The 14,583-nt window shown below is 42.6% G+C and overlaps 1 protein-coding gene across 1 annotated transcript; it reads right to left on the bottom strand.

Annotated features, from left to right (window-relative positions):
- Positions 1–6,344: 6,344 nt before the first annotated feature.
- LOC112910714 (splicing factor, proline- and glutamine-rich) lies at positions 6,345–8,496 on the bottom strand. The gene has a single exon (XM_025986960.2). It carries the CDS (start codon positions 8,494–8,496, stop codon positions 6,526–6,528), a length of 1,971 nt encoding a protein of 656 aa, XP_025842745.2. The 3' UTR covers positions 6,345–6,525.
- Between the last annotated feature and the right edge of the window lie 6,087 nt (positions 8,497–14,583).

Below are 14,583 nucleotides of genomic sequence, written 5' to 3'. Positions count from 1 at the left end.
AAAATTGAATGCTATACTTTCAGAGATACAAACATGGCTCACCGTGAATTCCCCAAAGTTTAAAGGTTCTGTAACAGTTTTCCCTCACAAGTCTTTTAGCTTAGTAATAAAGAGATCAGGCTTTGGAGACAGACAAACCCAGGCACACATCCATGCCTTACCAACTTTAAACTTTATGTTCTCAAATAAATTACATCTCTAAGATCAGTTTTGTCATGTGTAAAAGAAGAATATTACCATTTCCTTATTTAAGTTGTGAGACTCAAATATCATTATGAATGTGAAATTCCTGATAAAGTAAGCATTCAAAATATGGCAAATATCATTCCTGTTAGCAACAGCAGCAGTGGCAACTCAAGGAAGAACATGCCTTAGCAGATATGTCAATATTTAATTTTGTTTTTTTTCTAAGGAGGCTCCACATTCAATGTGGGGCTCAAACTCCCGACTGTGAGATTGAGTTTCACACTCTACTGACTGAGCTAACCAGGCCCCCCAGGTATGTCAATTTAATCCAAGAAGTTTTGACCTTTCTTACTGGCACACACTATATATTACAGAATGGTATTCCAGCACTTCCTATAGGCCACTGTGATCCTGTCTTTTGTGGGGTTGTGGCATCTGAGGCGGCCCCGTTATTCTACTGTTTCCATTCATCACAGTTCAGAAAAGGACAATAAGTGGCCACTTGGGAGCCATCTTTAAATCCCATACCATGAAATAACAAAAACAATGAAAACAAGCTGACACAAGAATGGGCACGAGCAAGCCATCGAAGGTCTGGATACAGAATTTGATTATACAAATGGAGAAACCAGAGGATGGATGAAGCGACATATTTTCTCCCAGTGATCCAGGTTAAAAAACAGAAACGGTACTCCATTCTAAACCTAGTCTACCAATTATGCTTTCTGCAATCTCTACAGCATAAGTCATTTTGCTTTGTGTTTGAAAGACAGATGGTCTTTGGTGTTCAGTGACACTTTATGAAATCATATTTAGAACGTGGATGAAAACTGAATTGGAATCCAGAGAGTCCTTCCAGGCTTTGTTGTTTTGTTTTCCACTTAGTTGAAAGCATATTCATTGAGCATGTGGATAAGGTCTCTCAGATGGTGATAGCTGAGAAATTAGAAGGGACATGTCAGTGATGAGAAGTTCTGGATGTACTTATGGTACAAAGACTATATCGAATATTTCATAGAATATAGGATATCAGAGTCAGAAATAGTCTTAGCAACTAATCCAACCTTCCAATTTACAATAAGGAAACTAACCTTTGATGAGTTTAACTACCTCACTCAAGATTATATTTGGGTCAGAGACAAAAAATCTCAAATTAACTCAGAGAATACAACATACATATTTTTTATTATGAATAAAATAGGAGAAATGTCTGAGAAAAAATATCTCAGTCTCATCTTTCCAAGAACTAATATATAAGAAGAGAAAATATTGTATAGAGGAGTAAAAAATTAATAATCAGTTTCACTTGAAGCAATTCTAGAAATATAACCTGATTTATGTGACATTTAAATATTGGACCCATGTTTTCAATATATTTCACATAAATTCACTTGAAAGACTTTAGTTAATTTTTATTCATTTATATATTTAAAATCAAGTATGACTTCTAAGTGAATATGAAAGAGCTTTGTAAACTATAAAGTATGATATAAAAGTGGGTTATTAATAACAGTAACATTTTGCAAATTGCATTTTTTTTCCTATTTTTCAATCCACATTATATTGTTACAACTATTTTTGCAGTAATCTGCATTAAGTAAATAGAATGGTTTGTAAGTCATGAAATCTATTTCAAAACTCCATCTAAGTGTTAATATGTTTAGACACTAATTATATTTTTATAATCAATTTTTTAACTTATTCTATATTTTACCCCATATGTAATGATATTGATGTACCCTATCCATTGGTCTAGTTTATACAACACTAGTTTATAACTAGTTTATACTTTCTTTCCTTTATTATTTTACCCCATATGTAATGATATTGATGTACCCTATCCATTGGTCTAGTTTATACAAAACTAGTTTATAACTAGTTTATACTTTCTTTCCTTTATTATTACTCCAAAACAGGAAGGCAACATTATGCAAGCATCTGGGTCCCAATGCATCTCTGGAAATCTTTCTTAAATTTGTATATTCTCAACACCATTTTCTAAGAACCAGGGATTCACTCAGATTTATACAGAAATTAGGGATCAGTGTAACTGGAATTGAAATCCCTTATAACTTATCCCCTCTTTCAGCATTTTTATCCTTCTTTGAAGCAAAAATAACCATCTGAAAATCACTGAGAGGCATGGTTTACATCTAGCATTTCCATTTGCCTCACACTAAAACTTCATTGTGCAGAGAAAATGAAACTTATTTATTTTATTTACAACCAATCTGGCCTTTTTCTTGATTCCCTACCCTCTCATTGGTGGGGGTTAAAATTAATGTCCAATTCAGTTTAAACCTTAGTCTGATCTAAAATTAAACAGTCACTTTAGAAAATGTTCAGATTCTCTCTGTGAACAGCTTAGTTTCTAGGGCAGCTTCCCCTCCTCCCTGCTTCTCTCCTGGCTGAACTGTAGTTTTAGGGGGGAGAGGGATATGGCTTATGTAGTGTCACGGCAGAGGGAATGTGGGGACCCTCACATGTCAGGTCCTTGACCTCTGTTCTCTATGCTGATATCCATTGCCCACCTGGTTGCACATTGCTGTGTGCACTCAGAGTCAAAGATATGACTAATGTAACTGATGATCCCCATCTCTCTTTTGCTTTATTCAGAGCTGGTACCATTCCTGGTAAAGTCAAAGTCACCTTGAGGGACATGGGTGGCTCAGTTGGTTAACCATCTGCATTCAGCTCAGGTCATGATCCTGGGGTCCTGGATTCAAACTCTGCATTGGGCTCCCTGCTCAGTGGGGAGCCTGCTTCTCCCTCTGCTTGCTGCTCCTTTTCCTTATGCTCTCTGTCAAATGGACAAATAAAATCTTTTTTTAAAAAAAGTCAAAGTTGGGACGCCTTGGTGGCTCAGTAGTTGACTGTCTGCCTTTGGCTCAGGTAGTGATCCTGGGGTCCTGGGGTCGAGTCCCACATCAGGTTCCCTGCAGGGAGCCTGCTTCTCTCTCTGCCTATGTCTCTGCCTCTCTTTCTGTGTCTCTCATGAGTGAATAAAGAAAATCTTTTTTAAATAAGTCAAAGTCACCTCAATTTGTGCTAGCTGTTTACTCCTCATTCTCTGATGCGGGAGAGCTTGGTTCTTGTCTCAGAGTCAAAGAATGAATCTCACAGGCAAAGGGGAGTAAAGTGATAGAAGTTTATTAAGCAAGGATACAGAGAAACCTCTCAAAAGCGAGAGGGGTCCCAACGGGTTGCCACTGAAGGTTTTTTGGCTAGCCATTTTTTTAAAGATTTTTTTCATATATTTATCCATGAGAGACACAGAGAAAGAGGCAGAGACATAGGCAGAGGGAGAAGCAGGCTGCCTGCAGGGAACCTGATGTGAGACTCAATCCCAGGACACCCGGATCACACCCTGAGCCAAAGGCAGAGGCTCAACCACTAAGCTACCCAGGTCCCTTTGGCTGGTTTTTTACTTAGAAACTGACTAGGGAGTTTATGGCCTTGAGATTCTTGTTCCATCTTGGGTGAATGACGTACTGCTTTCTGAGTCTAATGAGTCTCTGTGATTACATTGTAGCCATCAAAGAAAGATATTCCCTAATATTTGGAGCCAGGTAGCCGGATCTACTTCCTTATCTCTGTTTTTGTTGCATCTCTGTGCCCTTGGGATTTATGGGAGCCTGACTCTTGGGCCTCCTCTTTATCTCTGCCTAGCCCTGTCTGTCCCTTACTCATTCCTCCCCCTGGAATAGTAACCTTAACTGCTGTTAGGGAGTGGGACAATGACTGCTCTGGCTTCTTGAGTCTGGAAAAGGACAGTGTGAGGGGTCGGCAGTCAGGGTATTCTCAGAGGTAGGTCAAGAGGTCCATGGTATGGCTCCCAAGAGATGTTGGAAGGCATGTGGAGACACAGGCTCCAACAAACACAGAAAGAAAGTCAAAATCCAACAATTATTAGTTCCATCAGTATAATGGCATCTCTGAAATATTGATCCCAGTTTCCAGGCCAATCAAACAATCCTGGAGAGACTCTGATTTTGTCCAGTTGAGCTCGAATGTCACTTATTAGTTGTGAGATCTTATAATAATTGTTAGTTATATTAAAACAGCACATGTGTGGAAACTCTTTAAAACCTAAGTGATGTTGAAGTAGTAAGTAATCAATAGTTGCCCGATTTTCTAGAAATCCTGCCCTAACTTCACTTAGTTCTTGATTTAGAGCATCTAAGACTTGGGATGTATTGTTTAAGGTTCTGTTGAGCAAACAGTTCTATCTCATGATGTAAGACCTTTCGTAGTGCTGGGAGAGCCACGAGGGAGAGGGCTAAGGCTGCTGTTTCCCCATCTGATATGAGAACCACATTATCATTGCAATTGGAGGATAAATGAGGCAGTTGTTGATAACGGGTTGCTGGGGGTGAGAAGAACAGTAATCCTAGTTTGCCTACAGTATATAACCCTGAGAATCATTTAGGAATGATATAATGGGCCATACTGGCACAAAGTAAGGCCCATCCTCTTGGTAGATATAAGTCTCTAGTTGGCAACAGGAGTTGTAAGGTAAAGCTGCACTGGGTAGTAGGCTTATTGCAGGCTATGCATATGCAATTGACTGGGGCTATGTTTTAGACAGGGCCTGTACTGTAGAGAAGCTTGAAGCTGAGCAAGATTCTTGTTGAGTCGTTAAATTTCTACCTGGGTGGCCCCCACACCCACTAGGCTATAGAAAAGCAAACTTTGTGGGGAGTTACTGTTAGCAACACAAAACTGAGATTGCCTCATGACATTGAGAGCCATATGTATCTAAAACTTGGATGCAGTCAATAGTTTCATGGGGTTTGGGTTTATAGTGACCTCAGTGGGAAAGGAATTTTGTAATCAATATCATGAGATCCTTTTTGTATTTTTATACAGGTGTATTTTCCTGCATCTATTAACGTACTCGTAACCAGTTGTATGGTATAATTTTTATTTTGTTTGTGGGATTGATCTGTTAAGTTGGTGAAACTGGAAGTGTCGGCTGTTTTCTGTTCATAAATAACAGTATTTTCCTTTTTCTACATTATGGGGCCAACAGGCAAAGAACAGTTGGACCAGAATTGGAAATTAAGGGTCCTCCCACAGTTATATTAATGACCTGGGATGTTAAAATAGAACATTCCGTCATAGCCCTTATATGTATATTATTGCATAGTAAAAGTAACCCCAAAATCATGGCTCTTAGATTTACTTGCCTTGTTTTTTGACTAGTAAACGAAAGTCTTCTATAGGCTCACAGGAATAGGTTGGAGGATTACTTGCAGGACTATCGAGGTCTGATGTCCACTTCTTTTTTTTTAATGTTTAACAATCTTTAAATCAAATGTGAAAGTTCAGTACAAGCCATTTGTAGGGCTTGGGAGCTGATCTTTTAAAAACAAGAATGGAGGAGTGCAACAGAATGATCTTTCCACTTTTCTTCAGAAACTTTCAAGGAAAAGATAGATCGATCATAGGGCCATAAAGATCCATTTAGTCATACCCACTTTCTTCCCTATCAATAGTCTTTCACCTATTCCATAATCTTAATACACATTCCTGAAGGAAGACTTACAGTTCAGCTTGCTTACATAACCATTTAAAAAGACTTAGCACCAGCTCGCTTCCTATAATGCCAAACAAATCAAATCATGAAACTACTTCAATATGCATTTCTTCTTTTTATTTTTATTTTTTTAAAGATTTTATTTATTTATTCATGAGAGACACAGAGAGAGGCAGAGACACAGGCAGAGGGAGAAACAGGCTCCCTGCAGGAAGCCTGACACAGGACTGGATCCCGGGGCCCCAGGATCACACCCTGGGCTGAAGGGGGCGCTAAACCAGGGAGCCACCCGGGCTGCCTTCATTTCTTCTTTTTAAAACAAGAGGGTACTTATATGTAGAAAGCAATACTTAGCCTACAGATACATTTCCCAGAAATGGCATGTGCCATTCAAAGGCCTAGACATGCTCATGCTTTCAAAGTGCATAGCCTAATATGTATAGAAGCATGAATGGCAAAGTTGAAGATCCATATTATAACTATATTTTCTATTTATTTGAAGCACAGTAAAAAAAAAATGGTACACTTTGGAAATTTAGTGGCACAGGGTACACTGCCATCACTTGAGGGACATTATACAAGTTAAAAAAAAAAAAAGGAAATAAAAAAATTCCCCTGTTTGAAACACTGCATTACATAATTTTACCTGCCCAAACAGACCATTTACAAATATTAGGTCAATAAACTGCTAACATCCATAAAAAGGTAGCTTTTTCTTACTAAAATGCAAGAATTTCAAAGATTGGTATCTAAATAAGAAAATACAAAAACAAACTGGAATGAAAACCTAGATATCACATCTAAAATTGGGGCTTTTTGTTTGGGCCTTTATACTCTTCTCTCCCTCTACCATATCCTGCTGGAGTTCCAGGCCCCATTCCTCTAGGACCCTGTCCACCCACAGGTTCCACACCTCCCTGCCTAAAGTGCTCAGTAGGCATGTCGCTTCCCATCATGGAACCACTCATGGTTGCTGGTGGGACTCCAGGATTAGCTTCATAACCTATGCCACCACCACCACCTTGAGGTGGAAATTTCTGGCCTCCTGAACCATAGGGATCTCCCATGTTCATTGCTCCTCCACCACCCATTCTCATGTCTCTTTCTCTGGGATCCATGTAGCCCATCCGGCTATAACTTTCCTCTCTTTGGCGTCTCATTTGTTCTTCCATCTCACGCTGCCGAATCATCATCTCTTCTTCCCTTCTACGCCGTTCTTCTTCTTGCTTTAGTTGCATTTCTTTACGTTTCTGCATTTCTTGATTGTGAAGTTCTTCCATGCGTCTTAATTCTTCCTGGCATCTCATCAGATTTTGACGCAAAAGATTTGCCCGATGCTCATGATAGGCATCTTCCATTTCATTTTCCAATTTGTCTTTCGCATCTTTCATGATTTTTTCAACTTGTTCCCTTTGCTGTTTCTCCATTTCATCCAGGGACTTCCATCGCTGAGAATATTCATACTCAAGTGTGCCATACTGGGCAAAACGAGGAGGCATTTCTCTCTCATTTTGGTACATTGGATTCCTCTGTGCAAGTTTTTCAGGAAGGCCATCTTCATCATCTAATTGTTCAAGTGGTTCCACAATGACTGGACGAGGCATTGTTGTCAGTAAGAAAACACCTTTGCCGCATCTTTCAAATGCTTTTCTTGCCGCTGGTTTAGAAGCAAATTCAACAATGCCTTTCCCTGTAGATCTGCCACGATCATCCACAATTACAACAGCCCTTTCAATAGGACCAAACTGGCTAAAGGCTTCTTCCAAGAGTTCATTGGACACATAAGGTGAAAGATTTCGCACGGAGAGGGCAGCAGGATGTGTGGCAAAGCGAACCCGAAGCTGCCTACCCCTCATGGGTGTATCATCGAGTTCAGCCTTGGCAATTTCAGCCAGTGCCCTAGATTCAAGTTTAATAAGCCCGAATCCTTTGCCTTTGTTGATAAAAACTTCTCCTGGTTCTCCATATTTAGCAAAGAGTCTTTTGAGTTCATCCTCTGTGATATCAGCAGGCAGATTGCCAACAAACAACCGACAACGCTGAGTGTAAGTTTTCTCTCCGGGCCTCCTCAGGAGGGACAAGCTGGCTTTGAACCCCTCCGAGTGCACCTCCTCCTCGCTGCGGCCGCCGGGCCCGCCGGCAGGGGGCCCCTGCTGGTGCTGCTGGCCGTAGGGCGGGGGGTGCTGCCGGCCTCCGCGGGGCTTCCCGCGCCCGCCGCCCCGGTGCCACGGCGTGGGGTGGCCGCCGGGAGTACTTAGGCCCGGGCCGCCTGGCATTGTGCCGCCTTTCGGGCCTCCGGGGCCTGGGCCCTGTTTAGGCCCGGGGCCCGGGCCCCCGGCCTGGGGCGGGGTGGTGGGGACCCCGCTGCTCGGCGGCGCGGGCTGGGGCGCCTCGGGGGGCACCGAGGTGACGGCGGGCGGCGGCGGCGGGGTGGGGCCCGGGCCCGCAGGGGCCCCTGACATCAGAGTGGCGGGCCGTGCCGAGCCGGAGGCGGGCGGAGCGCTGCCCTCTGCCGGAGCCGGCCAGGGTCCCTGAGCACCGACGGGCTTGGACCGGGCCTGTGGCGGCGGCGGCGGCTGGTACGGAGGTGGTGGCGGGATCGGGGGCTTGGGGCCGCCCTGGCCCGGGCCGGCCCCCATGGGTCCCCGGCTCTGATTGAGGCCCATGCCGGGCGGCGGGGAGCGGAAGTCGTGGAGGCCACCGCGGCCGCGGCTTCCTCCGCGCCGGTGGAAGCCGCCGCCGCCCCGGCTCCGGAACGGGTCCCGAGACATGACTGTGATCAAGGGGCAGTCGAGGCAGAAGCGGAGAAGTCGCTCGGGGAAGTAGAAGCCACCTTGCTTCGCACAAGATGGCGGATGACACCGGCCTGATGTCCACTTCTTAATACAGGAATGGTGAAGCCAGGATCCAAGACCTGAAACTTTGACAGCAGTTGGAGTAGAGACAATGACAACACATGGTCCCTCCTAACACTAGATCCCCCGGTTGATATTTGGAGATCCATTTTCCCCGTGGCTGTTTATTGGATCTAGCCTGAACAGCATTATAATTACGAGGTATCACTACAAGCAGGAGAAAACTTGTCTCAAGAGATAAGGGCATCCCCCAGTAACCCATCCAATCCCATCATAAAGTGAGATTATCCACTATCTACACAAGCCCATAGGTAACCTCATGCAGTGGGGTATGCTCTGGCTCTAAAGGAGCGATTTTGTCATCCCAGCCATACCGAGCTGATCAAAGTGCGAGTTGAGTTATATAATTGCTGGGGAATGAATCCCATTTTTTTTAGTTGTTTAAATAATCAGTATACCCATGGGGTCCTGTTATTATCCCATAGAAAAAAAAGTATAGAGTATCTTGTACATGAGCAATTGTATAGAAATACAAAAACTATTTCTCTGAAGTTTACCTCAAGTAGTCTAGCTTAGGCAAACAGCATTCATTTAAAAACCATCAGAGCTATAATTTACCATCTGCAAGGATGTGTTATTGAAACATAGTTTCCCTCTATAATAACTCTCATTTTTTTAAAATCAGAGGTAGCCAAATCAGGACTGACCTGTCTGTAAAACGAGTCCACTTTTAACAAACTTGGCCTGATTATTTACATACACTCAGCAAGAATAATGATTGATCATATAGATCTTTAAGAACCTGCTTTGCTGGAACATTTTTATAAGGAATCTCTAGGTTGAGCTTTCAGTAGCCTCACCAGGCCAGAAGCCAAGCCAAGTACTTGCCATCAGACATACCGGTAGATGTGGGTGGATTCCTCTTCACAAGGTCCCCAAAGTATCCTGACGTTCCTGCACCTGCCAGGAAGTGACATTCTTTACTTACCTGGTGAGGCTGCTGGGAACTCTGGAAGCAAGGTATCAGGCCACCATTTCCAAGGGGCTTTGTGACTCCATGTTTCATTAAGTCAAACTTAGTTTCTTAAAACTGTTTGGTCATATCTGAGTCTATGCATGTCTCTCAAATAAGACATTCCAGTCAAACCCTTGGTAAAAGAACCAGTATTTTCAGTGGTGTCCTGTTTAAAAGAGCAGATTCTTATTTAACTTATGCAAATGACTATGGAAGAAAGAATACTTATTGAGACCTGTTGAATTTCAGAGGATTCAATTACAGAGAAAAGTCACTGCTTTATTTTATTTACAAATGAATACTTTATCGCATTTCTGTAAGTCATAGATATATTAGGTTTTCTTAACCTGGGAGAGCAAACATCAGAGAACCAGTAGTGTTTCAAACAAGAGTCACAAAACTATAATTATCCTTTTGGTTTACTTAGAGCCATGTTACTGTTCTTCTTTAATTTGAATGCAACTTTGTTAGTTCTGGAAATTCTTACCCATTTCAGTTTTGATCTTAAAAATCTCAAAACCTTGTATTTGTCCTAAAGATCCTTTATATGAACCTCCTTGGAGATGAAACTCATTTTCCGAGAGAATGAGAACAACTATAAATGATAAAAACTTAGAAATGGACATGGTTAAAAATCAGATATGAGTTCATTATGATGCAATTGAGAAGGAAACGCAGTTATTTCTGTGACACATAACATTTCAGCGATCAAAATATCAAGTGATGGCCTTATATTAAAACTTTAGGAATTGCATATCGTCTCTAGAATAGTTTACAGCATTTACCCAAATGTAACCTAAGGCTTATCATTTGCTCAACAGTAATTTCAGAGTAACTTAATATGCCAAATAAAAGGCCTAATGAGTCAAAAAGTCTCCATTTACAATTTAAATTTGGGAAGTTTGTTAAAACCTTAGAAAGTTTTAAAGCACATTCCTAAATACGATTAGGGATGTTAAATGCCTGATAAAAGCAAAACATAGAAACTAGTTTTTCTGGGCTGGCAAAGAGAAAAAAACTGTTTACATTTTCTTATCAAGAGAAGGCCAACAATTCAAGAAAACTTGTCTTTTCAAACAGAGAGAAAGCAGACTTTTAATCGTATACCTGTGTATTTTTAAAAACCCTTCATTTTAATCTTAGTCTATCGTCACCACATCTAAAATACCTTTCTAAAGATTTCCCCTTCACAAACCTTCAACAACTTTCTTTTACATGCTGATTTTGTTCCAAGCCATTTTTTTTTTCAAACAACCAGTCTCATTTAGGACCAAATTACCTTCTTTTACCTTTAAAAAAATGCATTTCCATTTATTATATCTTTTTTATATATTTCCACCCTTTCTACATACAGAGTTGTTTCCCTTATTCTCCATCAGTCTTAATTACATTAGCAGGACCTTTAGTCTTCAGTGAAAACTAAGTAGTAACCAATTGTGAACTATTATATCAAAACTCTTTATAAGACAAATTTATGAATTTATTAAGCATGAAGCATGTTTACCAACAGACTCAAATATCCTTAGTTTCTCTGCAATAAGAAGTTAAAAGCACAAACCTACATCCGGTAATAAATGCTTTAGGACTTTATCCTATTTGGAAAAGACTTAGCTATCCAGTGAATTCAATCTCAATTACCATCCAAGCTGAACTTTAAAGTTTTCCATTGCCAAAACCTTTGAAGCTATCTTAACAATTACCTATGAAAACTTTGAGACAGACAAGATAAACCATCATTTTAAGTCATCTTTTTGCTAACAAATTGCAACAGAGCTAGCCGGAGCTTATTTGACCTCTAGCAAACCTTGATAGAATAAAAGCTTTATATTTAATGCTGATAACTTTAAATATATGTCTATCATATCAAATGAACAAACTTAAATTAATTTACATACTGAATATATTTCCCCTGGGTCCACTTTTAAAATTCAGTGTGTTCCCCATTTGTCAATTGTTACCTGAGACACTGGTGGGGAAATCTGAAGAGAGCAGTGTATGCAAGTGGCACCCAAAGTGGTGCAGAAACAGGAGCAGGGGGAGGGGAGACAGAAGAGGTGAAGTGCAACCAGAAGGCTGAGAAAAAGGGTTCCCAGTTCTAAAGCTCATCCACTTGGACAAATGAGCAAATGCCATGTTCTTCCACCAATGAGTGGAATTAGGCAGTCCACGTCAGGCAGGAGAAGATGAGGAACTTCCACCAAACAAAGAGAGTTTCAGCAGCTGCTTGGGAATATTCCTTAACGTCCCCATCCTGAACTAGACTAACCACAGTTGGCTCCAATGATACCCATTAACCTGGGAAATAAATGAGGGAGAAGCCCCCACATCTATTAGGAGGAGGGGCAGTGAGAGGGTCATCATCCCCTTCGCTAGGGAGGGGCCTGTGTTTCCTCCAGCAGCCTGGGTTTATTCCGAGGCCTATTTAGAAAATTATCCAGTATGTCAGGAGGGAGTTTACCAGCCAACATGTTCAGGCAAACACATTCTGCAAGAGGCCCTTAGGTGGGGGTCCTGATGTAGAGCCCTGTTCTCTGCAGAAGATCTAATCGATTGATCCCATGGAAGCCATACAGTGTTACAGGAGCTCAGACCTTCCCTAAATTTTGCAATCCAAATAGTTTCCAGTGGGTTAAAAGACACCTCAAGGCAGAGGCTTTGGGAACTGAAGAAGAGACCGTGCCTTGCCGTGAAGGTCACCCTTTATTTTACCTTGCCTTGAAGAACCCACTGTTTTTAACCCATGGAAAATGCTAGACAAGTTTTACAAGGGGGGAACTACTCAATTTTGCAGTACCCAATCCAGAGGGGTCCCTGCAGAGGATGGTTTGCTTCCCATCCCGCAATCCTGGTAGGAGTCAGTTATCCCGTACCTGTTATAGGGAGGTGACTATGCAGGTGCCCCTACATATTAGCTCTCCCCTGTGAACCAAGGTGCCCCCTGGTTCACCTACCCAAGGTGAAAGAGTGGCTTAACATCTTGGGTTGAGGAGGGATCAGGCTGGCGGGAGTAGTTGCCACTCTTACCCATCCCTGACCTGATCCTCCTTGTCTCATCTGGACTTGCCCCAAAATGTCTGGCCTAATCATACAGTTTAGCAAGGTTAATAGTTTAAACTGTGATATTCTTTTTATTTTATTTTTTTAAAGATTTATTTATTTATTTATTCATGATAGACACAGAGAGGGAGATAGAGGGAGAGAGAGAGAGAGGCAGAGACACAGGCAGAGGGAGAAGTAGGCTCCATGCAGGGAGCCTGACGTGGGACTCGATCCCGGGACCCCAGGATCACGCCCTGGGCCAAAAGCAGGCGCCAAACCGCTGAGCCACCCAGGGATCCCCTGATATTCTTTTTAGAAGGCAAAGAATGCAATGCGAAATACTTAGGGTGTCTCAGTGGGAGGCCTGTGCTGCTTGTGGGTGAGGCTTCCCCAGGATGTGACCCCCAGGGCCGGTCTCCATCCTTTTACATGTCTCAGAGACCCAAGGCCACCGAATAGTAACCCAAGGGCAGGTTCAGAGCGCTGGATTCCCAGTCCTATGTGCGCCCTCTGGATGAACCTTAGACTACCAGGGAATCCTAGAAATGACCTCATTCTTCAGAGCTCTCCTGCCAGAGCCCTCAGCCCTTGGCCCTGTGAATTCGCTTGCATTCCTAGCCCCCTGGTGCCTGAGCACTCAGGTTAATTATAAGCCAATTTGAATTAAGTTTCCTAGCCTTACCCTTGGTGCTTATTCTGTTCCTACACCTGAGGTCCCATTTGCAAGCATGGCCCCACTATAGGGAAAGTCCCTGAGGCTGGAAAAGCAGAAAAAAAAAAAAAAAAAAGCCAGAGAATGGCAAGAGGAACTGGGTAGGGTTAGGCCAGCATTCCTTTTTTTTCTTTCTTTCTTTTTTAAGATTTTATTTATTCATTCATGAGAGAGAGAGAGAGAGAGAGAGAGAGAGGCAGAGACACAGGCAGAGGGAGAAGCAGGCTCCATGCAGGAAGCCCGACGTGGGACTCGATCCTGGGTCTCCAGGATCACGCCCTGGGCTGAAGGCTGTGCTAAACCGCTGAGCCACCTGGCTGCCCCCAACATTCCTTTCTTTTGGGGAAGGGGGATGGACCGATGGACCAATCCTTTCTCCAGAAGCCTGAGTCTTAAAACTGGAGGCCACGCTATTCACCTTTAACTGGCTGACAGGTGCCCAGTTTTGCTGTTTGTTAAAAGAAGGGGTTATTTAAGGGAGTTAAGTTTCCCAGGAAAGAAAAGGAAGAGTCCTCATTTACTCACCCTTTGATGGCAGTGATCCTGGGTTTAGGCACCAAAATGTTGTAGGAGAGCTTGGTTCTTGTCTCACGGAGTTGAAGAATGAATCTCTCAGACAAAGGAGAGTGAGCAAAGCGATAGAAGTTCATTAAGCAAAGATACAGAGAAAGCTCTCAGGAGGAAGAGGGGGTCCCTATGGGGTTGCCGCTGAAGGTTTTTGTGGCTGGCCTTTTATAGAGAACCTGACCAGAGAGTTTATGGCCTTGAGATTCTTGTGCCGTCTTGAGTGAATGACATGTCATTTTGGGTCTGGTGAGTCTCTGTGATTACATTGTAGCCATCAAAGGAAGATACTCCTTAACATTTGGGGTCAGGTGACCAGATCTACTTCCTTATCTCTGGGTTTGTTGCATCTTGGTGTCCTTGGCATTTACGGGAGCCTGACTCTGGGACCTCCCTCTTATCTCTCACTGCCTAGCCCTGTCTGTCCCTTACTCCTCTCCATGTCCTCCACTGAGCCAACTAGCCCAGTGGTCCAGACCCAGCCCGTTCTACTGGGACACGTTTTCCTGCTTTGGAGGGTCCACAGGCAGTGCCATTGACACTTAATCTAATATCTAAACCAATCAAACATAAGGTAACTCAGTAAAGCCAATTCTCTCCAGAGTTGGAAGTGGGGAATAGGAGGAAGAATGCCGTCTGTCCTCAGGGTTACACTCACTATTCTAATATACTA

The sequence above is a fragment of the Vulpes vulpes genome, chromosome X (genome assembly GCF_048418805.1).
Source record: "Vulpes vulpes isolate BD-2025 chromosome X, VulVul3, whole genome shotgun sequence".
Taxonomy (NCBI): domain Eukaryota; kingdom Metazoa; phylum Chordata; class Mammalia; order Carnivora; family Canidae; genus Vulpes; species Vulpes vulpes.
Note: the sequence above shows the minus strand (reverse complement) of the source record. Positions and strands in the feature narration are given on the sequence as shown.

What these genes read in the sequence shown, in the direction of transcription:
- LOC112910714 (XM_025986960.2), bottom strand. Translation starts at nt 8,496, where the DNA reads ATGTCTCGGGACCCGTTCCGGAGCCGGGGCGGCGGCGGCTTCCACCGG.